The sequence below is a fragment of the Bufo bufo genome, chromosome 4 (genome assembly GCF_905171765.1).
Source record: "Bufo bufo chromosome 4, aBufBuf1.1, whole genome shotgun sequence".
Taxonomy (NCBI): Eukaryota; Metazoa; Chordata; class Amphibia; order Anura; family Bufonidae; genus Bufo; species Bufo bufo.
Window position 1 is genome coordinate 446,564,350 of NC_053392.1, and position 27,502 is coordinate 446,591,851.

The 27,502-nt window shown below is 45.1% G+C and overlaps 1 protein-coding gene across 3 annotated transcripts in view; it reads left to right on the top strand.

Moving 5' to 3' along the window:
- The window catches only part of LOC120998647 (dihydroxyacetone phosphate acyltransferase-like), a 401,782-nt gene that overhangs the window by 127,080 nt on the left and 247,200 nt on the right, over positions 1-27,502 (top strand). For all 3 annotated transcript variants that reach the window (XM_040429400.1, XM_040429402.1, XM_040429401.1), the window contains exon 10: positions 9,786-10,031. In XM_040429400.1, coding sequence (XP_040285334.1) covers positions 9,786-10,031 — 246 coding nt within the window. The remainder of the gene's footprint in view (positions 1-9,785; positions 10,032-27,502) is intronic.

Genomic DNA, 27,502 nt, shown 5'->3' on the forward strand with positions numbered 1-27,502 from the left:
CATAATACAGTTTATAATTTAGCATTTAATTTATTGAAGTAAATAAAGATTTCCAACATCTACAGTATATAGCTCATAGGAAAAAGTACTAGCCACATGAAACTTAGAGTCACTGTACTTTTACACAATATCATTCAATTTAATAGAGAATGGTGCAAATTTCTAAATTACCTAATTTTAAAAAATGTCTGTGTCCTCCTGAAAACAAGCTGTAAAGTCATAGCCACAAGGGGTCTCACTTCCACCTAATTTGCAGTCCACTGCTTGTTGTCAGGCAAGATTAGTCCATAGCAACAGATTCAAGAGATGGTCCACAGAAAATGGTGCCATGTCAGAGCTAGCTGAAATCCTGAGCCTGATAAAACAACTGCTTCTACATAGCTTTCCAGGATTATAGGATTATTGCAGCCTCCTGTGTGTCTATAATTTTTTTTTTTTTTTTTTTTTTTTTTTCCTGCTTATCTATTCTGTGAGCTCTGGAGCTGAAAACAAACATTGTGGGAAGTAAGGAAAAGGGTGTCACAGCAGTACAGTACTGGCAGACTTCACAGAAGGGATCCTTTCCCTCCTTCTGGGTGAAATGCATCTAGCTGTGCAGCTGAAACAAGTAGTAATATAGCTGAACAAAAAATTACAGAGACCTAAAAACAGCTGTCCCTTCATAGTTATGATACTACAAAGAAGAACAGCCATTATGTTTTTTTTTTTTATTCAGATGCAAGACAACAACTAAATCTACATACAACCACTACAGCTATTTACATAATATAATGGCACGTTCTTGTGTTCCCTTCTAGAACATCCACCTGATGCGTCTAGTGAAGGTGGTCCCACACACTCAGTAATTCAGTCCCACTGTGTAGAACCTCTTATACACTTGTGAGAGAGTGATTCCTGCTATTATGCAGTCCAGGCAATATGAATCAGTGTACTAAAGGTAGCATTTTCTCAACGACACAGGACACGTTTGGTTGAAATTTTTACATAAGTTATCTAAAAAGTAAGTCTCACTCCTCTTCTAACATCCACGGCAAAAAGTATAGTACAAAAAAAAAAAATCATAAAATCTATAAATAAATATACAAATATATAGAAAGTACAGAAAGTCTACCATAAAGTTTAGTATAGTATTATTTGAGTCAGTCCCACCTTCCGGATCGGAAACAGTTCAGGGAATAATCCAAATTTGGTATGTTCACTTTACAATAGATCTTCTGAGAATGGCCGATCTTCTACCAACAGCCTCATTGATCATATCACTCAGTATGGAATATATCCTGAGATTTTTCAACTGTGCAGATAGATCAGACACAACAAAGTTTAAAACTAAAACTAAAACCACAAAGCACTCCGCTATATAAAGGACTTTTTAGACTCCCATTTAAAACGAAAAAAGGCGCTTACCAATTCCACATAAAATGAGCACAGCATGCATCACAATGACCCAGCCCATAGTGTCCACTTTCTGGCCTCTTCCAGAAGTGCAAAGCCTAAGGAATTAGAAGACTCAAGTGATCAGATATTTAGCCCTCCGATCCTGCTAGATAACAGGGAAGCCACTTAATTCACTTTGATGGCCTCAGTTCATCTGAAGGATCCGAGGCTACCACAGGAATAGCCTGTGACAAGACTCCATAGGAACGTGTTGAATGTCCCAAAGGCAGCAGTGGTAATTTATTGTTTTTAAAAATATAAAAAAGTATAAAAATTCAAATGATCCCCTTTCCCCAAAATAGAAATAAACAATAGAAAATAAAGATAATATTCACCACCACATCCCAAAATACCAATAATATTAAAATATAATACTTATTTATCCCATATAGCGATCCGGAGGAAGAACACAAGTGGGCGGACCATGGGCCGCCTCAGTGCTCCAAAACTGTCTGTGTCTTGTGCAGAGAAGACAAAGACGTAGGGGACGGGGCCTTCCATGTGCTCCGGGCCCCCCTGTGCCGCGGGCCCCATAGCAACTGCGTGGTTTGCCTATATTAGCAGTACACCCTTGCCACTGTTTTTGCAGCATGGTTGTTAGGGGAGGAGGGGTCAGGAGGTATTGCTCTCTGCTCTGCTGTCCAACCAGCAGCATCAGGAGAGGGCTCTGTGCACTAGCCTGTGCAAAGACTCTTAATTTAAAAGGATTTTCTGAGACTTTTCTACTGACGACCTATCCTCTGGATAGGTCATCAGTATCTGATCGGTTGGGTCCAACAGCCGGGGCCCCCACGACGACCTTTTTGAGAAGGCGCCGATGTTCCTGTGAGTGCCGTGACCTTTTCTCAGCTCACTAAGCACTGAGCCGTACATTGTATAGCGGCTGTGGTTGGTATCTCAGCTCAGCGCCATTCTCTTCAAAGGGGCTGAGCTGTGCCTAGGCCATGTGACTGATTTACGTGACGTCACATGGCCTAGTCAAAGCTGTGAGAGGGCTACGGTGCTACTGCAAGCATCAGTGCCTTCTCAGACCCCCACCAATCAGATACTGATGACCTATGCAATACACCTGCTTAATGTACTCATACCAGATATGTACTCTCATGATCATTTTGCTGATTCTTAAAGGGATTATCTAATTCTGTAAATGCCCCCCACAATGCCTGGGTTTCTCCTATAGATCATACTCCACTCCCCTGCACCCGCGCGATAGGGAGATGTAGCGGCAGCTGTGCAGGGATCCGGAGTGACATGGGTGCTGGAGAGCAGGCTAAGTATGATCTACAGCAGGGGTGCACAACCTTTTTTGGTCTTACGGCCGCATTGTCACATCACTCTATATCAAGGGGCCGCCAATAAACGATCAGTGCTCATTGCATCGGCCTATTACACAGACCAAGTGAATGGGGAAGAATGATCACTATCACAGTCAATCTGACTTCATTCAGTTCTATTGATTATTGGTAGCAGATTCCTGATTACACAGGGAGATTACAGATTACACGATTACAGTGGCCAGATATCAGAAATGAGCTTTCCTATGAAGACTTGTTCCCAGTAATTGTCTCAAATATTGTGCTGCAGCATAGTCCCTGAAATCAAAGAGTTATGCTTACCTGCTCCACGCGGCTCCGGTCCCCTGCACTGCCCCCATCTTTCAGTCACCGCGCTGTTTACACCTGGCAGTGCATGGCCATTTTCACATGCACCTCTCCAGCCAATAGCTAGCTTCAGCGGTGATGTGGCCAAATGCTGCAAGAACTTGTTAAAAATCATTTTTACCGGAAAAGTGGCGACATTTCCTTCCATCCAGTCTCCTATTCATAAATCAGTGCTTTCCTGCACTGCAGAGGATGGCGCTCCCCGGTTATTACCGCCTCCTGTCCCCCATTTACAGGCACCATGCAATAATCATATAGAACAACAAAGGAATGCCCAATGTATTCCAAAAATATATATTTTATTTAATTATAATAAACATATCATGATTTATAAAATATTCAAGATAGCAAGAAAAAAAAAAGAAGAGTCAGCAGGAGACCGGATGCCGCAATCCACTGGCCGGTGTCGCTGCTACCCGCCAGAAGATGGAAAACATGTCAGGTATGCCAGTAGTATGCACAGGGGTGATTCACAGCATAATAGCCCATATAATATGACTATTCTGAATGGTAATTCATATGATCATCACCCTGGTGCATAGCCACCAGATGAATCGCAACTCAACTCAGAGTGTAATTAAGGAGAAATAATCAAACAACCGCTAGAATCTAGCAATAAAGGGGGGGGGGATGAAGCCCTCACATAAATGAGACAGCACACACAGAACCTTATAATAAAGGATATAGAGGAGCTCATCTGTGGATATCAGATAGAGAGTTAAAGCATACCATGAGACATGATGGAGGGTAAAGGCAGCAGGCACGGGATAGGCTAGGAACCTCGACGCGCGTTTCGCCTCAGCTTCGTCAGGAGGTAAGTGAAAGTGTGGCTATATCCCCCTATTTATATCCACCATATAGCTCTAAAACATGTGTTCTCACAATTACAACAGCTGATACTTACTATCGAGCGCTCCATGCCTGATGATGCACGCCGAGTTCACAATGACGCCGCCGCACTCATCAGGAGGAGGGGTGGAACGTACGTTGTGCGTTCCAGCCCGCCTCCCAAGGAGACGTAGCGGCGTCGCCATGTGAACCGGCGCGTAGCGCATCACAGCATAGCACTGCATCAGCTGATCCGATCAACAGGATATCCAAAGTATATCTAATGTATTAACCCCGCAATAAGGAGGAACCCTGTATAGAGAGTCTACATAGGAGATATCAGTTGTTGATTATTTCTCCTTAATTACACTCTGAGTTGAGTTGCGATTCATCTGGTGGCTATGCACCAGGGTGATGATCATATGAATTACCATTCAGAATAGTCATATTATATGGGCTATTATGCTGTGAATCACCCCGGTGCATACTACTGGCATACCTGACATGTTTTCCATCTTCTGGCGGGTAGCAGCGACACCGGCCAGTGGATTGCGGCATCCGGTTTCCTGCTGACTCTTCTTTTTTTTTTTCTTGCCATCTTGAATATTTTATAAATCATGATATGTTTATTATAATTAAATAAAATATATATTTTTGGAATACATTGGGCATTCCTTTGTTGTTTGTTTAACAACACTATAGGTTTATACCATGCAATAATCAGCAAGCACTTTACCTTACTTGCAGCGAAAGCGCTCATTGGTTAACACTTTAATGACCAGGTCTGAAAAGGCCACGTGGTGATTCAAATGGTTATAACTATCTTATTTGTTGGACTACCAAAATATTTTTTGCAACAATTTTTTTATGTAACACATAGTGCCTTATAATGTGTTTTCTTTTTTGTTTTATTTGGGGGAAACAGTACAAAACATTTTTGAAAAGTTTTTTTTTACAAACTATTGCTCCTTATTCTTCAAATATGCAAATAAAATATATTAAAATTAGTTTTGTGTTGACCGTTTTGTTATATAATATGTATAGTTTCACATGAATGGGGTGATGATGGAGATGGTTTTGGTTGGTGTGGGTGTTTTTTCTTTCATGTACCTTATTATTTTTTTAATTTTTGTAACTTAATTTTTAATATATTTCTGCTACATATGTCCCCCAAGAGGTCATGAAAAGACCTCCAGGACCATTCCTGCTCCTGCTACAGTGCAGGAGCTGTCATTCATTGCTCTGCGGCGCTCCAGGAAGAAACACAGCTGATCGCACAATCAGCTGTGTTTCTACAATCAGAAAAGGGGCTGCAAACCATGGGTCTGGGGGCCACATGCGGTCCACGGGTTGTGCACCCCTAATCTACAGTATAGGAGGGGCCCAGGCATTGGGGGGCATTTTTAGAATTTAATAACCCCATTAAATGCTTTTTCACAAGTAGTATATTTAAAGAACATTTTCCTTCAACTAAAACGTTATAGTCCAAAAAATACAGTAATTTCTGCTAAACCATAATAGGAAAAGTTATTACTAGTTACAAGTTTTTTTTTTTTACATATTTGCACATATCGATATTTCTTTGAAACATTGAATTTGCAGTAATTTATTGATCCCAAAAATATTGCTCTTTGAGGCCTTCAAAAAGGTGTCTACAAAGGGATTTTTAAAAGACTGACAGGTAGTCTGGATGATCATCTGCAAGTTGAGAAGATTTTAACCCTCTACCATCTTGCCCAAGCCAAACTATCCAGCAAGCTCCACACGAGCACTGAATGAAAATTACTGAAAAAAAGTCTCTATGAATTCCAGAATTTCATAGCAGGACTTACAGGTAGTCTGCTGTTGAAAAGAAGCTACATTTCTTAGATCAACACAGGAGGTGCGGAGGAGGAAACCTTTTCCTGACCAGAAACAAACATTGGGGAAAGAGAGCTAATTGACATATTGTATTCCCAGAGGATCATTGCATGGTCCCCATCCCCCTGGATCCCTGACAAAGGCCTCTCATCAAGTTGTCCGTTCTTTCTGATTTGCACTGATGAGGGGCAATCACCCCAAAATAGCTGTCTGCACATGATGTACTGTCTTGGCTATAATTCTAAATTGTGTCTCAAGGCCTGTTTTAAAGGTCAAACATTTTATTTGTAGGATAGCAGTTCACCAAAGGCACACCTTTCTCTTCATTTTTGTAAAGAGAGCTAGTTTGCATAGTTAATTAAGGTCTCACTTTGCAAGTTTATTCTGTTCTGTTGTTCTACTCTATTGTGTACATGTGTTTCTTTAGAAACTCTGTTATACTATGCCTGATGAAGATACCTAAGTTGTCTTAAAGTTCAGAAACAAGAGGGAACTCTCTCACTTTAGATAAGCAATCAGATGTTGTGGTCACAATTGACCACGGCATCTGAGGGACTAAAGGGGGTATCTAGTACATTTATGTTCATCAGCTATCCGGAAGCGTCATCAATATCAGAACAGTAGGGATCCAGCTCTTACCACCCCCTGCTGATCTAATAAGCATGACCTATTATAAGGCCAATAATATAAAAGTCCTGGTAAACCCCTTAAATGTTTGTGATCAGATTTGTCTGTGTCCACGGACACTGGGTGTAAAACAGTCACTAACCGACTATTATGCCCATTCATCTCCTGAGTGGGTGCCATGTTTATAGCTCCAACTGATGTGCAAGTAGGATCGAAGTCACCAGTTTTACTTACCATAAGAACAGCTTTATTCATTATGTTTTACCCCATATCTCTCCCCAGAATGCTCCGCTATGTCCAGCTGCATGTGTTGTGCACTGACATGCAATTACAACTTGATGATTTAATTGCATGACATGTAACCTTTTTATTCTTAAGTGTGTTGTGCATGACATTGTGGAAATATTTTCTCATTGCTTATCCATGTTTTGGTTGAGTTTTACTACAGGTACACTGCTTTGGATTGGCTTTCATTGACTTATGAAGGAATCATGGTACACACCTTTGTTATATTGCCATGCTCTCCTTTAGGCCTCCTGCACACGAACGTATTTTTTTGCGGTCCGCAAAAACGGGTCCCGTTTTTCCGTGATCCGTGACCGTTTTTTCGTCCGTGGGTCTTCCTTGATTTTTGGAGGATCCACGGACATGAAAAAAAAGTCGTTTTGGTGTCCGCCTGGCCGTGCGGAGCCAAACGGATCCGTCCTGAATTACAATGCAAGTCAATGGGGACGGATCCGTTTGACATTGACACAATATGGTGCCATTTCAAACGGATCCGTCCCCATTGACTTTCAATGTAAAGTCTGGAGTCCCTTTTATACCATCGGATCGGAGTTTTCTCCAATCCGATGGTATATTTTAACTTGAAGCGTCCCCATCACCATGGGAACGCCTCTATGTTAGAATATACTGTCGGATATGAGTTAGATCGTGAAACCTCATTTCCGACAGTATATTCTAACACAGAGGCGTTCCCATGGTGATGGGGACGCTTCTAGTTAGAATATACTACAAACTGTGTATATGACTGCCCCCTGCTGCCTAGCAGCATCCGATCTCTTACAGGGGGCTGTGATCAGCACAATTAACCCTTCAGGTGCCGCACCTGAAGGGGTTAATTGTGCTATCATATCCCCCTGTAAGAGATCAGGGCTGCCAGGCAGCAGGGGGCAGACCCCCCCCTCCCCCCTCCCCAGTTTGAATATCATTGGTGGCCAGTGCGGCCCCCCCCCCCCTTCCTCCCTCTATTGTAATAATTCCTTGGTGGCACAGTGTGCGCCCCCCCCCGCCCCCCCCCCTTCCTCCCTCTCTCTATTGTAATAAATCGTTGGTGGCACAGTGTGCGCCCCCCCCCTTCCTCCCTCTATTGTAATAATTCGTTGGTGGCACAGTGTGCGCCCCCCCCCTTCCTCCCTCTATTGTAATCGTTGGTGGCACAGTGTGCGCCCCCCATTGGCCCCCCCTCCCTCTATAGCATTAACAACATTGGTGGCCAGTGTGCGGCCTCCCATCTACCCCCCCCCCCCCGATCATTGGTGGCAGCGGGTTACTAGCAATAGTACAATAGTAAAAGATTCATACTTACCTGGGAGCTTCGATGTCTGCTTCCGGCCGGGAGCTCCTCCTACTGGTAAGTGACAGTTCATTTAGCAATGACACTTACCAGTAGGTGGAGCTCCCGGCCGGACACGAACATCGCAGCAGCCGGTAAGTATGAATCTTCTACTATTGTACTATTGCTAAGTAACCATGGCAACCAGGACTGTCTGGTTGCCATGGTTACCGATCGGAGCCCCAGCGATTAAACTGGGACTCCGATCGGAACTCCTTGAAGGTATGAATCTTTTACTATTGTACTATTGCTAGTAACCCGCTGCCACCAATGATCAGGGGGGGGGGGGGGGGGGGCCTGGGAGGCCGCACACTGGCCACCAATGTTGTAAATGCTATAGAGGGAGGGGGGGGCCGATGGGGGGGCGCACACTGTGCCACCAACGATTTATTACAATAGAGGGAGGAAGGGGGGGGGGGCGCACACTGTGCCACCAACGATTTAGTACAATAGAGGGAGGAAGGGGGGGGGCGGGGGGGCGCACACTGTGCCACCAACGAATTATTACAATAGAGGGAGGAAGGGGGGGGGGGCGCACTGGCCACCAATGATATTCAAACTGGGGGGGGGGGGGTCTGCCCCCTGCTGCCTGGCAGCCCTGATCTCTTACAGGGGGATATGATAGTACAATTAACCCCTTCAGGTGCGGCACTTGAGGGGTAATTGTGCTGATCACGGCCCCCTGTAAGAGATCGGATGCTGCTAGACAGCAGGGGGCAGTCATGTACACAGTTTGTAGTATATTCTAACTAGAAGCGTCCCCATCACCATGGGAACGCCTCTGTGTTAGAATATACTGTCGGAAATGAGGTTTCACGATCTAACTCATATCCGACAGTATATTCTAACATAGAGGCGTTCCCATGGTGATGGGGACGCTTCAAGTTAAAATATACCATCGGATTGGAGAAAACTCCGATCCGATGGTATAAAAGGGACTCCAGACTTTACATTGAAAGTCAATGGGGACGGATCCGTTTGAAATGGCACCATATTGTGTCAACGTCAAACGGATCCGTCCCCATTGACTTGCATTGTAATTCAGGACGGATCCGTTTGGCTCCGCACGGCCAGGCGGACACCAAAACGACTTTTTTTTTCATGTCCGTGGATCCTCCAAAAATCAAGGAAGACCCACGGACGAAAAAACGGTCACGGATCACGGAAAAACGGGACCCGTTTTTGCGGACCGCAAAAAAATACGTTCGTGTGCAGGAGGCCTTAATTGTATAAAACCTTTTCTGAAATTAAAACAGTTCACTTACACTGTCTGCATATTCATAAAGGTCATTTTAACTTTGGCAAAGCTCATGCTTTATAATTTATGACACGAATGGAACTTCCAACAAAATTCAAGTCTTATAAATTTTTATTTTTATGTAATTTTTTTAAAAAATATTAAAAATGACATTATAGAGGGTAATCCATTATATAGTAATAATAGCACATTGCTAGGATCCTTAAAATATTTAGAATGAAGGAAGCATGGTGTTTTCCTGCATCCATTGTCCTAGACAACTCTGTGCAGGTAACTGAGACATATCCATGCACTTGAATTGAACTGTGTTGCAAATTACTTCACAGTAAATGGCTAGGAGTGCAGCTATGCAGGTGAAAATGTGAATGATCCCCCCTCCACAATAATAATTTATCTTAGGGATATGCCATATCATTCAATAATGTAGATACCCTATTTAATGTCTTATATGCCTGCACTCTAATATATTATTATTTTTTCTCTTTTTCTACCTGTTATCCAGATAATAAATCCATTGATGAAGTTGTTCAATCCAGTGTTTCTCTACATTCAAATATTATGGCTATTGTGGACAGTCACATCATTTTGCTTGAGCACAATGTTACAGAAGACATGACTGAAGAGCTGGTGACCAAACAAGCTTTTACTTTTCTGATTGGTGCCTCTTACAGGAATAAAATGATTAATATTTTCATACGACCTGCACTTGTTGTTTTGGCATGTAGAACAGCACATAGTTTTCAGAAAGGTAAAAATATGTGAACACCTATATAATACATATTAACTGTTTCCCTATTATTTTCCTGTTGGTAAGACTGATAAGATCCAAAAGTTTGCTCTTATGATATTGTTGGTGTTATGATTTTCCCCTCACCCATGACAGCACCCATGCGACTAGGACCTCCCATCCAGGACAGGAAACCTGATGAGATAAAAAGGTTCACACCCCCACCACACCTCAATTCAGGTTTCCTGTCCTCCGGTTAGGATGTACCAAGGGAGCTCATGCTCCTAGCCTTGGTTTAACACCCTGGAGCTGGGGAAGGTCTGGATCTACTAACCAGGAAGGGACCTATCCCAGGCGGCATTAGTCTCCTTTGGTAGCGGCTGGTCAAGTCTGCCTTTTCTTCTGCCTCCTCCCAGCCTCTTGGGGAGCCACTGTGGCTGTGTTCAAGCGGCCCCCAGACCGGCCGGCGGGGTGAGGAGCTTGCTCCCTTCTCAAAGATGGCCGCGGGGGTAGTTGCGCTTACTGAGCATGTGCGTAGGGGCGAGTGGCAATATGCGGCCTCCTGTATTCCGACGTCACTTCCTGTGACGCTGCAGGAAGCGTAGGCCTCTGTCAGTCTGGATTAGGACTGGGCCATGCAATAAAGGAGGCCAAAACGCATTATAAGTGGCAGCAAGAGGAGGCAGCCAGCTCTCATCTGGTGCACACAGTGCTGTGCTGAACCCGGTGTCTGGAACTATGTCGGAACCGGGAGATTCTGTACACGCTGACCCCTTGGAATCCTCGAGGCCTTCAAGCCCGGTACTAGTCCTGAGTAGCGGGGAAGTATACATCATTACTCTGGGTTGTTGTTTGCTTTTTGTTGTTTTAGGTAGCAAAAAACCATAAGAAAGCTTCTAGCAAGACTAAGCAAAAAGAATGTAGTGGGTGCATGGTACCTTTACCTGCTTCTTACCCTAGGCCTTTATGTCAGGGGTGTGTGGATAAATTGGTGTTATTAAAATCAGTCTTTATCCAAGAATATTAAAGCTTTGGTGAGATCTGAAGTCAGATCCTCACTTAAATCCCTGAAGTGGAATCGGCCTCGGTCCCCAGAAAGGGTTAGTTACAGTAAAGATACAGATTCTGAATTCTCTAACGGGGAATATTATGATGTTTCCGGCCATTCCGTTTTGTAGGCAGGGTATCGATTATAGTGCGAGACTTAGGGACAGTGTCCCAGATATCAACCAGTCAACACCTGCGCCTAATTACTCCCCTAATTTTCATTACTTTTTTTAAATATTTTTGTCACAAAAATTGTTTTTATTTATTTACTTGTGTTTTTTTATCTAACAAGATTAAAGGCTATGTTTTAATGGTGACAGCTCTTCCAAGAAATTTTTAAGGACAGCAGTTTGTATAAAAGGGAGATGGTTACATCTTCAGTACAGGGCTCTTCCTTTCGGAATTTCACAGGCTCCAAGGTTATTCACCAAAATAGTGGCGGAGATTACGCCCTTTGTAAGACTAAAAGGAGTCACTATGGTACCCTATTTAGATGATTGTTTTGTTAATTTCTCAGTCAAGGGAGAGGTTGTTAGAGGACATAAATTTCCTTTTCTCCACTCACTTTAGGGTACTTTCACACTTGCGGCAGAGGATTCCGGCAGGCAGTTCCATCGCCGGAACTGCCTGCCAGATCCGGAAATCCGGATGCAAACTGATGGCATTTGTCAGATGGATCAGGATGCGGATCCCTCTGACAAATGCATTGAAATACCGGATCCGTCTCTCCGGTGTCATCCGGAAAAACGGATCCAGTATTAATTTTTTTTTATTCATTTTTAAAGGTCTGCTCATGCGCAGACCGGAAAGCCGGATTCGTTTTTCCGGAACACTTAATGCCGGATCCGGCACTAATGCACTTCAATGTAAATTAATGCCGGATCCAGCATTCCGGCAAGTGATCAGTATTCTTGACTGGAGAGAAAACTGCAGCATGCTGCAGTATTTTCTCCATCCAAAAAATGTAAGGGGGACTGAACTGATGGATCCTGAACGGAATGCTCTCTATTCAGAATGTATTAGGATAAAACTGATCAGTCTTTTTCCAGTATTGAGCTCCTGTCACGGAACTCAATACCGGAAAACAAAAACGCTAGTGTAAAAGTATGTCTGTGAAGGTTCTCATTTATCCAGGTCATGGTATATCTGTAAAGAATAAATCAAGGCAACTGGACTTACTGTAGATTTCTTGAAAACGTTTCACTCGTTCTTCCAACGAGCTTTCTCAATTCTGAGTGACTGTACAAGAATTATCTGGGAATAAATATGTAAAAGTACCCATAAAAGATCTAGGTTGGAAAATAAATTGGGAAAAGTCAAGTCTTGTTCCCTCTCAGATATGTGTGTTTTTGGGAATTTAATTGGACTCCCGTCAGCAGAAGAGTTTTCTTCCTATAAAGAAAAGGGATTTGATTATACACCAGACTCATTTAATGTTTCTCTCCTACCTGTGTTCTTTCAGAGAGGCTATGGCGGTATTGGGTCTGATGGCATCCACTATTCCAGCAGTAGCTTATGCTCAAATTCTTTCCAGAGATCTGCAGGCAGACATTCTGAGGTCCTGGGATGACTCCCCCTTTCTCTAGACAGGGAATTCCACATTTCTTCAAAGGCCAGACTTTCCCTTTTATGGTGGATAAATCCGATGTTTCATGGTCCTTTCAGGATCAGTTGGTAATCACCACGGATGCCAGTTCGTGGGGTTTGTGAGCTCAATCCCAGAACAGGTTCTGGCAGGGGAGGTGGGATCTAACCTCAACGAAAGCCTCCTCTAATTTGAAAGAGTAGAAAGCAAGAAAAATGGCTCTAGAGATAGCGGTTCCAAAGTTGATGAACAGGGAAATAGTTTTCCATTCAGACAATTCAACGACAGTAGCCAATATAAATCATCAGAGGGGTATCAGAATCCCGATGCTGTTACATAATTCCCAAGAGATTTTCAGTATAGCAGAAAGAAGAGGCCTTTTTCTATCTGCAGTAAACTTGAAAGGGAAGGACAATGTACCGTAATTGCAGATTTCCTGAGCCGCACTTCTCTCAAACAGTGTCACAAGGGTGTCAAGAGTCACGTCTGACTCCATTATACCCGGGGTCAGGAAGTCACAGCGGGTGGCTGCGCGCTCTATGTATAAAGATAGTGCTGTTTCCTAATGGTAGCTTTCTGGGTTTGCCTTGCAACCCTTTTTGGCTCACTCAGGGATCCGTAGCTTCTTCTCCTCAGCTGTTTCTTGTCCAGCACTCCCAACCTCCTTATATTCCCCTCTCCCACTTCTCTGGTTGCCAGATATAGAGCTTCCTGCCTTGACTTCTATACTGACCCACTGGAGCTGAGTAGCTGTGATCCCTGGTTGTTGTTCCAGAGCGTTACCCTCCGGATCCCTGTTGGGCTTTTGTTGTCTGCTGTTATCGCCCACCTGGGATTATATGTTTTGTCTGTATTGTCTGTCCTCTCCTTGGTGTTTTCCTTTAGTGTCAGTGGTGCGGACTAGTGATCCCACCGCCCTGTTCACTACATAGGGCTCACCTTAGGGAAAGCCAGGGTTTAGGCACGTGATCGGCGTACGGGTGAGGAACCCGTCTAGGGACGTCAGGGCAGTCAGGTACCAGCCTCAAGGTGAGTCAGGGGTCACCACCTTTCCCTCTCCCTTGGACAGGGCCTTCCCATTTCCCTCCCTTTGCGTGACGCCGGTCATGACAAACAGGGAGAGAGGTGTCTGAACGAGGAGATCCTCTGGCAGATAGTCCAGATGTATGGTCTTCCCACAATATATCTATTTGCGTCCAGGGCCAATAGAAAGGTGGACAGGTTCTTCTCCCTCAATCGTTTGGACAATCCACCAGAGTGTTAAGGAAAATTAAGTGCATCAGTACTTATGATAGCTATAAAATGGCCAAAGAGATCCTGGTTCTCAAGCCTAATGTGGTTAACTGTAGAACCTCCTTGGTCCCTTCCAGCGAGGAAAGATCTTCTCCATCAGGGGCTGCTTTTTCATCCCAGTCCAGAGATTCTTCATCTATCGATTGGATAGGCAGATCTACTCTAGAAGAGGTTTATCAGACAAGGTAGTTTCCACTCTATTGAAAGGCAAGAAACTAGTTACTTCAAATAAATATTTTAAATAGAGTTGAGCGGACACCTGGATGTTCGGGTTCGGCCGAAGTTCACAAAAAAGTTCGAGATCGGGACCCGAACTTGACCCAGAACCCAAACCCCATTGAAGTCAATGGGGACCTGAACTTTGGAGCACTAAAATGGCTCCAAAAAAGTCATGGAAAGGGCTAGAGGGCTGCAAAAGGCAGCAAAATGTGGTTAAGAGCATGGCAAGTGCTCTGCAAACAAATGTGGATAGGGAAATGACTTCAAATGACATAAAATACATACAAATTAAAAATAATAATCTTGATCTAGGAGGAGGAGGTCCATATGCAGTAGGAGGTTGAGGAGGTGGTGGATGTGGCGGTGTAGGTGGAAGCGGCTGTGGAGGAGGAGGGAGCCAACACTGGTTTTTGTTTTTTATATTTTATTTTTTTTGTTCAAATTTGGGTAGACCCCAAAACATTGGGAAATATAAAAAATAAAACAAAGAGAAAGTGCGCTGGAGTACAACAATGGCTGGGTGAGGCCGGTATACATGTCTATTCTGCACAAGGTACGGACAAATCATGTGCGATCCCTGCCTGGTACATTTTAATGAACGTGAGCTTGTCCATATTGGCTGTGGACAGGCGGCGGCACTTCTCTTTGATAACCCCATCCTGCCATGCTAAACAAACGTTCAGACAATTCACTGGCTTCAGGGCAGGCCAGCACCTCCAAGGCGTAAAGGGCAAGCTCAGGCCATGTGCCCAATTTGGAGACCCAGAAGTTGAAGGGAGCAGACTCATCAGTCAGTACTTGTAGGCGTGTGCACAGATACTGCTCCACCATGTCGCATTTCCCCGTGATGTCCACGATCCAATTGGATATCTTCCCTATCAAATTTCGATGTTCTGTGATGCGCCTACCATGGTGATTACGGGTAATGGGGAATCAGGCTTTCATGCCGGAGAGGGAGCCTGAGAAAGGGATACCACATCCAATGGAGATCAATGGCTGAAATGTGATCAAGTGGAAATGTGGGACAAGTTATTGAAGCTGAAGCATCCAAGTAAAGGAGGGGGCGCGCGGCAATTATCCACTCCCGACTCGGGGAGGTAGTGACGATAAATAAGAATACAGGACTCTTTAGATGCCCTGTTATTGGAATGATTAATAAAAAATTACAGGGAATTTCACAGCGGATTTTGGATTAGGAAACGTTAGACAGGAGAGGCCCTGCTGCTGCTTTGTTGACTCTAGATAACTTCTGCCTGATCGCACGTCCCCGTGACGGCCTTGATTCAATTGGATATCTTCCCTATCAACTTTCAAAGTTCTTTTTTTTTTCCCGTTACCACCTACCATGGTGGTAACGGGAAATCAAGGTTCCATGCCGGGGAGGGAGCGTGAGAAAGGGATACCACATTCAAGGGAGGTCAATGGCTGAAATGTGATTGAGCGGAAATGTGAAACAAGTAGAGTTGAGCGGACACCTGGATGTTCGGGTTAGGCAGGTTCGGCCGAACTTGAAAAAAAAGTTCGGGTTCGGAACCCGAACTTGACCCCGAACCCGAACCCCATTGAAGTCAATGGGGACCCGAACTTTTAGGTACTAAAATTGCTCTAAAATAGTCCTGGAAAGGGCTAGAGGGCTGCAATAGGCATCAAAATGTGCTTAAGAGCATGACAACTGTTCTGCAAACAAATGGGGAAGGATAGGGAAATGACTTAAAATAACATAAAATACAGAAAAATTAAAAATAACAATCTGGATCTAGGAGTAGGAGGTTGAGGAGGCGGTGGATGGGTGGATGTCGTGGTGTAGGTTGACGTGGCGGTGTAGGTGGAAGCGGCGGTGAAGGAGAAATAGGTAGCCAACACTGATTTGTGTTCTTTTTTATTTTTAAATTGGGGTATCCCCCAAAATATTGGGACATATAACAAAATAAAACAAAGAATAAGTGCACTTGAGTACAAGAATGGATGGTTGAGGCTGGTATAAATGTCTATTCTGCACAAGGTACGGACAAGTCCTGTGGGATCCATGCCTGGTTCATTTTAATAAACGTAAGCTTGTCCACATTGGCTGCGGCCTGTGATAATGCTCTCTGCCGTGCTAAACACACGTTCACACTATACACTGGCTGCAGGGCAGGTCAGCACCTCCAAGGCTGACAAAGCTTTTCCACATTTTGGCCATACTAACCCTGCCTTCTCAGGTGCTGGTGGTGCCCCAGCTGCATTGGCGAACTCTTCCTCCTCCTCTGCCTTCGCCTTGTGCTTCCACTGTGCCCCCGCTGTCAGGTGGGAATGCTATCATCAGTGTGCGCTTGTAGTCACACATCTTCCGATCAGCAACAGATGTTTTCACTAAATTTAGTTCCCTGTCAGCAATGCAGAGCAGGGGTTTATTCACGGCAAAAGGGGGTTCTTGTCACCCAGCAATAGAACAGAGGATTTTGAGAGATTTAGGCCCCTGTGACCCAGGCACAGCAGGGGTTTATTCACGGCAAAAGGGGGTTCATGTCACCCAGCAATAGTACAGAGGATTTTGAGAGATTTAGGCCCCTGTCACGTAGGCACAGCAGGGGTTCATTCACGGCAAAAGGGGGTTCATGTCACCCAGCAATAGAACAGGATTTTGAGAGATTTAGGCCCTTGTCAGCAATACAGAGCAGGGGTTCATTCACGGCAAAAGGGGGTTCATGTCACCCAGCAATAGAACAGAGGATTTTGAGAAATTTAGGCCCCTGTCAGCAATGCAGAGCAGGGGTTCATTCACGGCAAAAGGGAGTTCATGTCACCCAACAATAGAACAGAGGATTTTGAGAGATTTAGGCCCCTGTCACCCAGGCACAGCAGAGGTTCATTCACGACAAAAGGGGGATCTTGTCACCCAGCAATAGAACAGAGGATTTTGAGAGATTTAGGCCCCTGTCACCCAGGCACAGCAGGGGTTTGTATACGCCAAAAATGGTAAAATGGCACCCGACAATTGAAAATAAGAATTTTTTCAATTTAGGGCACTAAAATTGGCACTTTTTTTAAATTAAAATGGCTCTAAAATAGTCCTTGAAAGGCTAAAGGGATGTAAAAGGCAGTAAAATGTGCTTAAGAGCATGGCAACTGCTCTGCAAACAAATGTGGATAGGGAAATAACTTAAAATGAAATAAAATAACTAAAAATTATTAACCTGCAACTCAGAGAAGGAGGTGGATATGGAGTCGGAGGTTGAGGAGGCGGTGAATGTGGTGTTGTAGGTGGAGGCAGCAATGGAGGAGGAACAGGTAGCCAACAATGTTTTTTTTTTATTTTTTATTTGGGTAGGTAGCCCCCAAAATATTGGGACAAATAAAAAAAAAAAGAAAACAAAGAATCATTGCACTTCACTTGAGTACAAGGATGTATCTTTGATGGCGGTATAAATGTCTATTCTGCACAAGGTACAGACAAGTCTTGTGGGATCCAAGCCTGGTTCATTTTAACCACTTAAGGACCACAGGTTTATACCCCCCTAAAGACCAGGCCCTTTTTTACAAATCGGCACTACACTACTTTCACCGTTTATTGCTCGGTCATGCAACTTACCACCCAAATGAATTTTACCTCCTTTTCTTCTCACTAATAGAGCTTTCATTTGGTGGTATTTCATTGCTGCTGACATTTTTACTTTTTTTGTTATTAATCGAAATTTAACTTTTTTTTTGCAAAAAAATGACATTTTTCACTTTCAGTTGTAAAATTTTGCAAAAAAAAACGAGATCCATATAGAAATTTTGCTCTAAATTTATAGTTCTACATGTCTTTGATAAAAAAAAAATGTTTATGTAAAAAAAAAATGGTTTGGGTAAAAGTTATAGCGTTTACAAACTATGGTACAAAAATGTGAATTTCCGCTTTTTGAAGCAGCTCTGACTTTCTGAGCACCTGTCATGTTTCCTGAGGTTCTACAATGGCCAGACAGTACAAACACCCCACAAATGACCCCATTTCGGAAAGTACACACCCTAAGGTATTCGCTGATGGGCATAGTGAGTTCATAGAACTTTTTATTTTTTGTCACAAGTTAGCGGAAAATGATGATTTTTTTTTTTTTTTTTTTTTTTCTTACAAAGTCTCATATTCCACTAACTTGTGACAAAAAATAAAAACTTCTATGAACTCACTATGCCCATCACGAAATACCTTGGGGTCTCTTCTTTCCAAAATGGGGTCACTTGTGGGGTAGTTATACTGCCCTGGCATTCTAGGGGCCCAAATGTGTGGTAAGGAGTTTGAAATCAAATTCTGTAAAAAATGACCTGTGAAATCCGAAAGGTGCTCTTTGGAATATGGGCCCCTTTGCCCACCTAGGCTGCAAAAAAGTGTCACACATCTGGTATCTCTGTATTCAGGAGAAGTTGAGGAATGTGTTTTGGGGTGTCTTTTTACATATACCCATGCTGGGTGGGATAAATATCTTGGTCAAATGCCAACTTTGTATAAAAAAATGGGAAAAGTTGTCTTTTGCCAAGATATTTCTCTCACCCAGCATGGGTATATGTAAAATGACACCGCAAAACACATTCCCCACCTTCTCCTGAGTACGGCAATACCAGATGTGTGACACTTTTTTGCAGCCTAGGTGGGCAAAGGGGCCCATATTCCAAAGAGCACCTTTCGGATTTCACAGGTCATTTGTTACAGAATTTGATTTCAAACTCCTTACCACACATTCGGGCCCCTAGAATGCCAGGGCAGTATAACTACCCCACAAGTGACCCCATTTTGGAAAGAAGACACCCCAAGGTATTCCGTGAGGGGCATGGCAAGTTCCTAGAATTTTTTATTTTTTGTCACAAGTTAGTGGAAAATGATGATTTTTTTTTATTTTATTTTTTTCATACAAAGTCTCATATTCCACTAACTTGTGACAAAAAATAAAAACTTCCATGAACTCACTATGCCCATCAGCGAATACCTTGGGGTCTCTTCTTTCCAAAATGGGGTCACTTGTGGGGTAGTTATACTGCCCTGGCATTCTAGGGGCCCGAATGTGTGGTAAGGAGTTTGAAATCAAATTCTGCAAAAAATGACCAGTGAAATCCGAAAGGTGCTCTTTGGAATATGGGCCCCTTTGCCCACCTAGGCTGCAAAAACGTGTCACACATCTGGTATCTCTGTATTCAGGAGAAGTTGAGGAATGTGTTTTGGGGTGTCTTTTTACATATACCCATGCTGGGTGAGATAAATATCTTGGTCAAATGCCAACTTTGTATAAAAAAAATGGGAAAAGTTGTCTTTTGCCAAGATATTTCTCTCACCCAGCATGGGTATATGTAAAATGACACCCCAAAACACATTCCCCACCTTCTCCTGAGTACGGGGATACCAGATGTGTGACACGTTTTTGCAGCCTAGGTGGGCAAAGGGGCCCATATTCCAAAGAGCACCTTTCGGATTTCACAGGTCATTTTTTACAGAATTTGATTTCAAACTCCTTACCACACATTTGGGCCCCTAGAATGCCAGGGCAGTATAACTACCCCACAAGTGACCCCATTTTGGAAAGAAGAGACCCCAAGGTATTCGCTGATGGGCATAGTAAGTTCATGGAAGTTTTTATTTTTTGTCACAAGTTAGTGGAATATGAGACTTTGTATGAAAAAAAAAAAAAAAAAAAAATTTCCACTAACTTGTGACAAAAAATAAAAAATTCTAGGAACTCGCCATGCCCCTCACGGAATACCTTGGGGTGTCTTCTTTCCAAAATGGGGTCACTTGTTGGGTAGTTATACTGCCCTGGCATTTTCCAGGGGCCCTAATGTGTGGTAAGTAGGTAAATGACCTGTGAAATCCTAAAGGTGCTCTTTGGAATGTGGGCCCCTTTGCCCACCTAGGCTGCAAAAAAGTGTCACACATGTGGTATCGCCGTATTCAGGAGAAGTTGGGGAATGTGTTTTGGGGTGTCATTTTACATATACCCATGCTGGGTGAGAGAAATATCTTGGCAAAAGACAACTTTTCCCATTTTTTTATACAAAGTTGGCATTTGACCAAGATATTTCTCTCACCCAGCATGGGTATATGTAAAATGACACCCCAAAACACATTCCCCAACTTCTCCTGAGTACGGCGATACCAGATGTGTGACACTTTTTTGCAGCCTAGATGCGCAAAGGTGCCCAAATTCCTTTTAGGAGGGCATTTTTAGACATTTGGATACCAGACTTCTTCTCACGCTTTGGGGCCCCTAGAATGCCAGGGCAGTATAACTACCCCACATGTGACCCCATTTTGGAAAGAAGACACCCCAAGGTATTCAATGAGGGGCATGGCGAGTTCATAGAAATTTTTTTTTTTTGGCACAAGTTAGCGGAAATTGATATTTTTAATTTTTTTCTCACAAAGTCTCCCGTTCCGCTAACTTGGGACAAAAATTTCAATCTTTCATGGACTCAATATGCCCCTCACGGAATACCTGGGGGTGTCTTCTTTCCGAAATGGGGTCACATGTGGGGTATTTATACTGCCCTGGCATTCTAGGGGCCCTAAAGCGTGAGAAGAAGTCTGGAATATAAATGTCTAAAAAATTTTACGCATTTGGATTCCGTGAGGGGTATGGTGAGTTCATGTGAGATTTTATTTTTTGACACAAGTTAGTGGAATATGAGACTTTGTAAGAAAAAAATAATAATAATTCCGCTAACTTGGGCCAAAAAAATGTCTGAATGGAGCCTTACAGGGGGGTGATCAATGACAGGGGGGTGATCAATGACAGGGGGGTGATCAATGACAGGGGGGGTGATCAATGACAGGGGGGTGATCAGGGAGTCTATATGGGGTGATCACCACAGTCATTGATCACGCCCCTGTAAGGCTTCATTCAGACGTCCGGATGCGTTTTGCGGATCCGATCCATCTATCAGTGCATCCGTAAAAATCATGCGGACATCTGAATGGAGCTTTACAGGGGGGTAATCAATGACAGGGGGGTGATCAGGGAGTCTATATGGTGTGATCACCACAGTCATTGATCATGCCCCTGTAAGGCTTCATTCAGACGTCCGGATGCGTTTTGCGGATCCGATCCATCTATCAGTGGATCCGTAAAAATCATGCGGACGTCTGAATGGAGCTTTACAGGGGGGTAATCAATGACAGGGGGGTAATCAATGACAGGGGGGTGATCAGGGAGTCTATATGGGGTGATCACCACAGTCATTGATCACGCCCCTGTAAGGCTTCATTCAGACGTCCGGATGCGTTTTGCGGATCCGATCCATCTATCAGTGCATCCGTAAAAATCGTGCGGACATCTGAATGGAGCTTTACAGGGGGGTAATCAATGACAGGGGGGTGATCAGGGAGTCTATATGGTGTGATCACCACAGTCATTGATCATGCCCCTGTAAGGCTTCATTCAGACGTCCGGATGCGTTTTGCGGATCCGATCCATCTATCAGTGGATCCGTAAAAATCATGCGGACGTCTGAATGGAGCTTTACAGGGGGTAATCAATGACAGGGGGGTAATCAATGACAGGGGGGTGATCAGGGAGTCTATATGGGGTGATCACCACAGTCATTGATCACGCCCCTGTAAGGCTTCATTCAGACGTCCGGATGCGTTTTGCGGATCCGATCCATCTATCAGTGCATCCGTAAAAATCATGCGGACATCTGAATGGAGCTTTACAGGGGGGTAATCACCACAGTCATTGATCATGCCCCTGTAAGGCTTCATTCAGACGTCCGGATGCGTTTTGCGGATCCGATCCATCTATCAGTGCATCCGTAAAAATCATGCGGACATCTGAATGGAGCTTTACAGGGGGGTGATCAGGGAGTCTATATGGGGTGATCACCACAGTCATTGATCATGCCCCTGTAAGGCTTCATTCAGACGTCCGGATGCGTTTTGCGGATCCGATCCATCTATCAGTGCATCCGTAAAAATCATGCGGACATCTGAATGGAGCTTTACAGGGGGGTGATCAGGGAGTCTATATGGGGTGATCACCACAGTCATTGATCATGCCCCTGTAAGGCTTCATTCAGACGTCCGGATGCGTTTTGCGGATCGGATCCATCTATCAGTGCATCCGTAAAAATCATGCGGACGTCTGAATGGAGCTTTACAGGGGGGTGATCAATGACAGGGGTGTAATCAATGACAGGGGGGTGATCAGGGAGTCTATATGGGGTGATCACCACAGTCATTGATCACGCCCCTGTAAGGCTTCATTCAGACGTCCGGATGCGTTTTGCGGATCCGATCCATCTATCAGTGGATCCGTAAAAATCATGCAGACGTCTGAATGGAGCTTTACAGGGGGGTAATCAATGACAGGGGGGTAATCAATGACAGGGGGGTAATCAATGACAGGGGGGTAATCAGGGAGTCTATATGGGGTGATCAGGGGCTAATAAGGGGTTAATAAGTGACCGGGGGGGGGGGGGGTGTAGTGTAGTGTAGTGGTGCTTGGTGCTACTTTACTGAGCTACCTGTGTCCTCTGGTGGTCGATCCAAACAAAGGGGACCACCAGAGGACCAGGTAGCAGGTATATTAGACGCTGTTATCAAAACAGCGTCTAATATACCTGTTAGGGGTTAAAAAAAACACATCTCCAGCCTGCCAGCGAACGATCGCCGCTGGCAGGCTGGAGATCAACTCTCTTACCTTCCGTTCCTGTGAGCGCGCGCGCCTGTGTGCGCGCGTTCACAGGAAATCTCGGCTCACGCGAGATGACGCCTATTGGCGTTAGTGTGACCTGGGAGCGCCGCAGAAATGACGCCTTTCGGCGTTAGCGTGGCGGGAAGTGGTTAATGAACGTGAGCTTGTCCACGTTGGCTGTGGACAAGCGTCTGCGTCTGTCTGTAATGACGCCTCCTTCCGTGCTAAATACACGTTCAGAGAGTACACTGGCTGCAGGGCAGGCCAGCACCTCCAAGGCATACAGGGCAAGCTCTGGCCATGTGGACAATTTGGAGACCCAGAAGTTGAATGGGGCAGAACCATCAGTCAGTACGTGTAGGCGGGTGCACAGGTACTGTTCCACCATGTTGTTCAAATGCTGCCTCCTGCTAACACGCTCCATATCAGCAGTTGGGGCCGGTTGTTGCGGCGAGGTGACAAAGCTTTTCCACATGTCGGCCATGCTAACCCTGCCTTCTGAGGTGCTAGCGCTGACACAGCTGCGTTGGCTACCTCTTCCTCCTCCCCTGCCTTCGCCTTGTGCTTCCACTTGGCCCCCGGCGTCAGTCGGGAATCCTCTCAGGAGCGCGTTTACCAGCGTGCGCCTGTAGTCGCGCATCTTCCCATCATGCTCCAGTGAGGGAATTAAGGACGGCACATTGTCTTTGTAACAGGGATCCAGCAGAGTGGCCACCCAGTAGTCAGCACACGTTAAAATGTGGGCAACTCTGCAGTCGTTGCGCAGGCACTGCAGCATGTAGTCGCTCATGTGTGCCAGGCTGCCCAGAGGTAAGGACAAGCTGTCCTCTGTGGGAGGCGTCACGTCTGCGTCCTCCGTATCCCCCCAGCCAATCACCAGTGATGGGCCCAAGCTGCGTTGGATACCACCCGCCATTATCGCACACCATCAGGCCGGGCTTGAGGCCCACTGGCAGCAACCACTCGTCGGTCTGTTGTTCTATACCCCGCCACAACTCCTGCGCGGTGTGGGGCCTGTCCCCCAAACACATCAGTTTCAGAATGGCCTGCTGACGTTTACTCCTGGCTGTGCTGAAGGTGAAGGTCTGTCGCTGACCGAATGAGGAGGTGGTAGAAGAGGAGGAGGAAGCCGAGTAGGAACAGGAGGCAAAGAATGATGCCCTGCGATCCTTGGCGGCTGAAGGACGTGCGCCAAACAGCTCTCCGCCTGGGGCCCAGCCGCCACTACATTTACCTAGTGTGCAGTTAGGTAAATGTAGTGGCAGTTAGGTAAATGTAGTGCAGCAGGTCTGACATATCGGAGTAATTTTTAAGGAACCTCTGCACCACCAAATTCAGCGCATTCTCCAGGCAAGGGATGTGCATCAAACCTGCTAGTTCCAGAGCTGCTACGAGATTTTGCTTATTATCGCACACCACCAGGCCGGGCTTGAGCCACACTGACACCAACCACTCATCGGTCTGTTGTTCCATGCCCATCCACAGCTCCTGCGTGGTGTGGGGTTTGTCCCCCAAAACAGATAAGTTTTAAAACTGCCTGCTGTCGTTTACCCCTGGCTGTGCTGAAGTTGGTGGTGAAGGTGTTACGCTGACCGGATGAGGAGGAAGTAGAGTAGGAGGAAGCAACAGGAGGCAAAGAAAAACGCCTTGCAATCCTCGGTGGTGGAAGGACATGTGCCAAACTGCTATCCACCTCAGGCCCAGCCGCCACTGCATTTACCCAGTGTGCTGTTAGGGAGATAAAATGTCCCTGACCTTGCTTACTGGTCCACGTATCCGTAGTTAGGTGGACCTTGCCACAGACGGCGTTGCGCAGTGCACACCTGATTGTGTCCCCCACCTTGGTTGTTCAGAGAAGGGATGGCTCGTCTGGAAAATTAGTGGCGGCTGGGAACGACATACTGTGGGACAGCCACCGCCATAAGTCTTTTAAAACTCTCCGTCTCCACCAGACGGAATGACAGCATTTCAAAGGCCAGGAATTTTGAAATGCTGGCATTCAGGGCCAGGGATCACAGGTGAGTAAGGGGGTACTTCCTCTTTCACTCTAGTATTTGGGAGATAGAGAGTTGAACGCTTCCATGGGACATTGTGGAGATGCTTGGTGACCCAGGTGGTGGAGTTGCTGGCACATCCTCTGTTTGCAGGGTGGCATGTGCCTTTGTCACTGCAGAGGGGATGAAGAGGCAGAGACTGCAGCAGAAGAGGAAGCAGGAGGAGCCAGAGACTTTTCTTGGTTTTTGAGGTGTCTACCTACTGCAGCTCGTGCTTTGAACTTAGATCCCTGGTCATGCAGGTTGTGCTCAGGTTTAGAATGTTTATGCCTCGCTTCAGGCTCTGATTGCACAGCGTGCAAACCACTCGTGTCTTGTCGTCAGCACGTTGTTTGAAGAACTGCCACGCCAGAGAATTCCTTTAAACTGGCTTTGGTGTGCTCTGTCCCTTGGTGCGGTGGGCAGTAGCAGGTGTACTGTCTAGGATATGGCCGCTCCGCTTTTGCACCCTTCTCCCTCTTTTGCTGTGCTGGTGGCTCTGTGCGACCACCGCCTCTTCCTCTGAACTAGACAGGTCACTCGCATGACCTTCATTCCATGTGGGGTCGAGGACCTCATCGTCCTCCACATCTTTCACCCAGTCTTCAGCTCTGCCCTCCTTGTTGGTCTGCACACTGCAGAAAGCCACAGCAGTTGGCATCTGCGTTTCGTCATCATCAGACGTGTTGCGGTGGTCCTCCCATGTACTCATCCTGAAACATAAGTGGTTGGGCATCGGTGCACTCAATCTCTTCCACTTCTGCGGCAGGGCTATATGGATGACCCTGGGAAACCCTGCTAGCAGAGTCATCAAAAAGCAAAATAGACTGCTGCATGATTGCTTGGCTGACTTGCAATGTGATTGAGCGGAATTGTGAAACAAGTTGTTAAAGCGGAAGGATCGAATGAAAGGAGGGGGTGCACGTCAATTAAAAATGAATTTTTGAAATTTAAGTCCCTGTCACCTATGCAAAGCAGGGGTTTTTAATCGGCATAAATGGGTTAATGTCACCCACCGATGGAACAGACGAGTTTGCAAAAATTAGTTTCCTGTCACCTATGCAGAGCAGGGGTTTGTATACGGCAAAAATGGTAAAATGTCACCTGAGAATGTAGCAGACGATTTTTTTAAATTTAGGTTCCAGTCACCTATGGGGTTTATTCTCGGTAAAACTGGGTTCATGTCACCCACCAATGGAAAAGACAATTTTACAAAAATTTGGTTCCTGTCCCCTATGCAGAGCAAGGGTTTATTCACGGCAAAAATAGTAAATTGTCACCCAAGAATGTAACAGACGCTTTTGCACCCTGCTCCCTCTTTTGCTGTGCTGGTGCCTCTGTGCAACCACCACCTCTTCCTCCAAACTGCACACATCACTCGCATGACATTGATTCCATGTGGGGTCGAGTACCTCATCATCCTCCACATCAACTTCCACCCAATCTTTACCCCTGCCCTTCTTGTCGGTCTGCAGACTGCAGAAAGCCGCAGCAGTTGGTACCTATGTTTCATCATCATCAGAGACGTGCTGCGGTGGTCTTCCCATGTCCTCAGTGCACTCAATCTCTTCCACTTCTAGGGCAGGGCTATGTGGATGGCCTACGGAAACCCTGCCAGCAGTGTCATCAAAAAGCATATAGAGACTGCTGTATGACTTGGGGCTCAGACTGCTTACCTGATTTGCAAGGGGGTGAGTTGAAAGACAGATGGCCATGGGCTGTAGGTGCCAACTCTGATCTTTCAGCAGGGGACTGGGTGGGAGACAATGTGAAGGAACTGGAGGCACTGTCAGCCACCCAATCTACTATCGCCTGTACTTGTTCTGGCCTCACCATTCGTAGAGCCGCATTCATCCCTACCAAAAAACGCTGTAGGTTCTGTCGCCTACTCACACCTGAGGAAGGTGCTTCACTTGTGCGTGTAGCTGGCACAGATCGACCACGTCCTCTCCCTGCAACAGAAGCTCCACCAACACCAGCAGCACCACGACCAGGGCCACGTCCCTTATTTGACGCTCTTCTCATTCAGATGGTTTATGTCAGGCGACAATGTAACCGCCAACAGTCAACAATTAAGTTCACTGACAGTAAGGCAGTGCCGGTGTTCTAAAGCGGAAAAATTTATTGAGGTCACACAATAGTTTGACAGGCGAATTTTTAAAAATTACTTTACGGTCGCAAAATTTTTTAATTTGTCAACCAACAATGTAACAGCAGTATTGACTGGTTGTATTGGACTGTTAGAAATGCAGTAAAGGCCGCAAATGTAGTATCTAGCACAAAATGGGTGTTTTTTTAAAACCAGAATATAACAGCAGTATTTAACGTTTGTATTGGATTGTCAGAAATGCAGCAAAGGACGGAAATGTGGTATCTACCATAGCACAAAATGAGTGTTTTTTTTAAATCACAATATAACAGCAGTATTTAACGCTTGTATTGGACTGTCGAAAATGCAGCAAAGGCCACAAATGTAGTATCTAGCACAAAATGGGTGTTTTTTTTAAACCAGAATATAGCAGCAGTTTTTAACGCTTGTATTGGACTGTCAGAAATGCAGCAAAGCCCGCAAAGGTACTTTATGGAAAAAAATATATATGATTTTTTCACTCACAGTTAAAGAGATTGATTTACTGATTCTATTTCACTATAAGATTTGTCGTGCAGGCCGCAAAT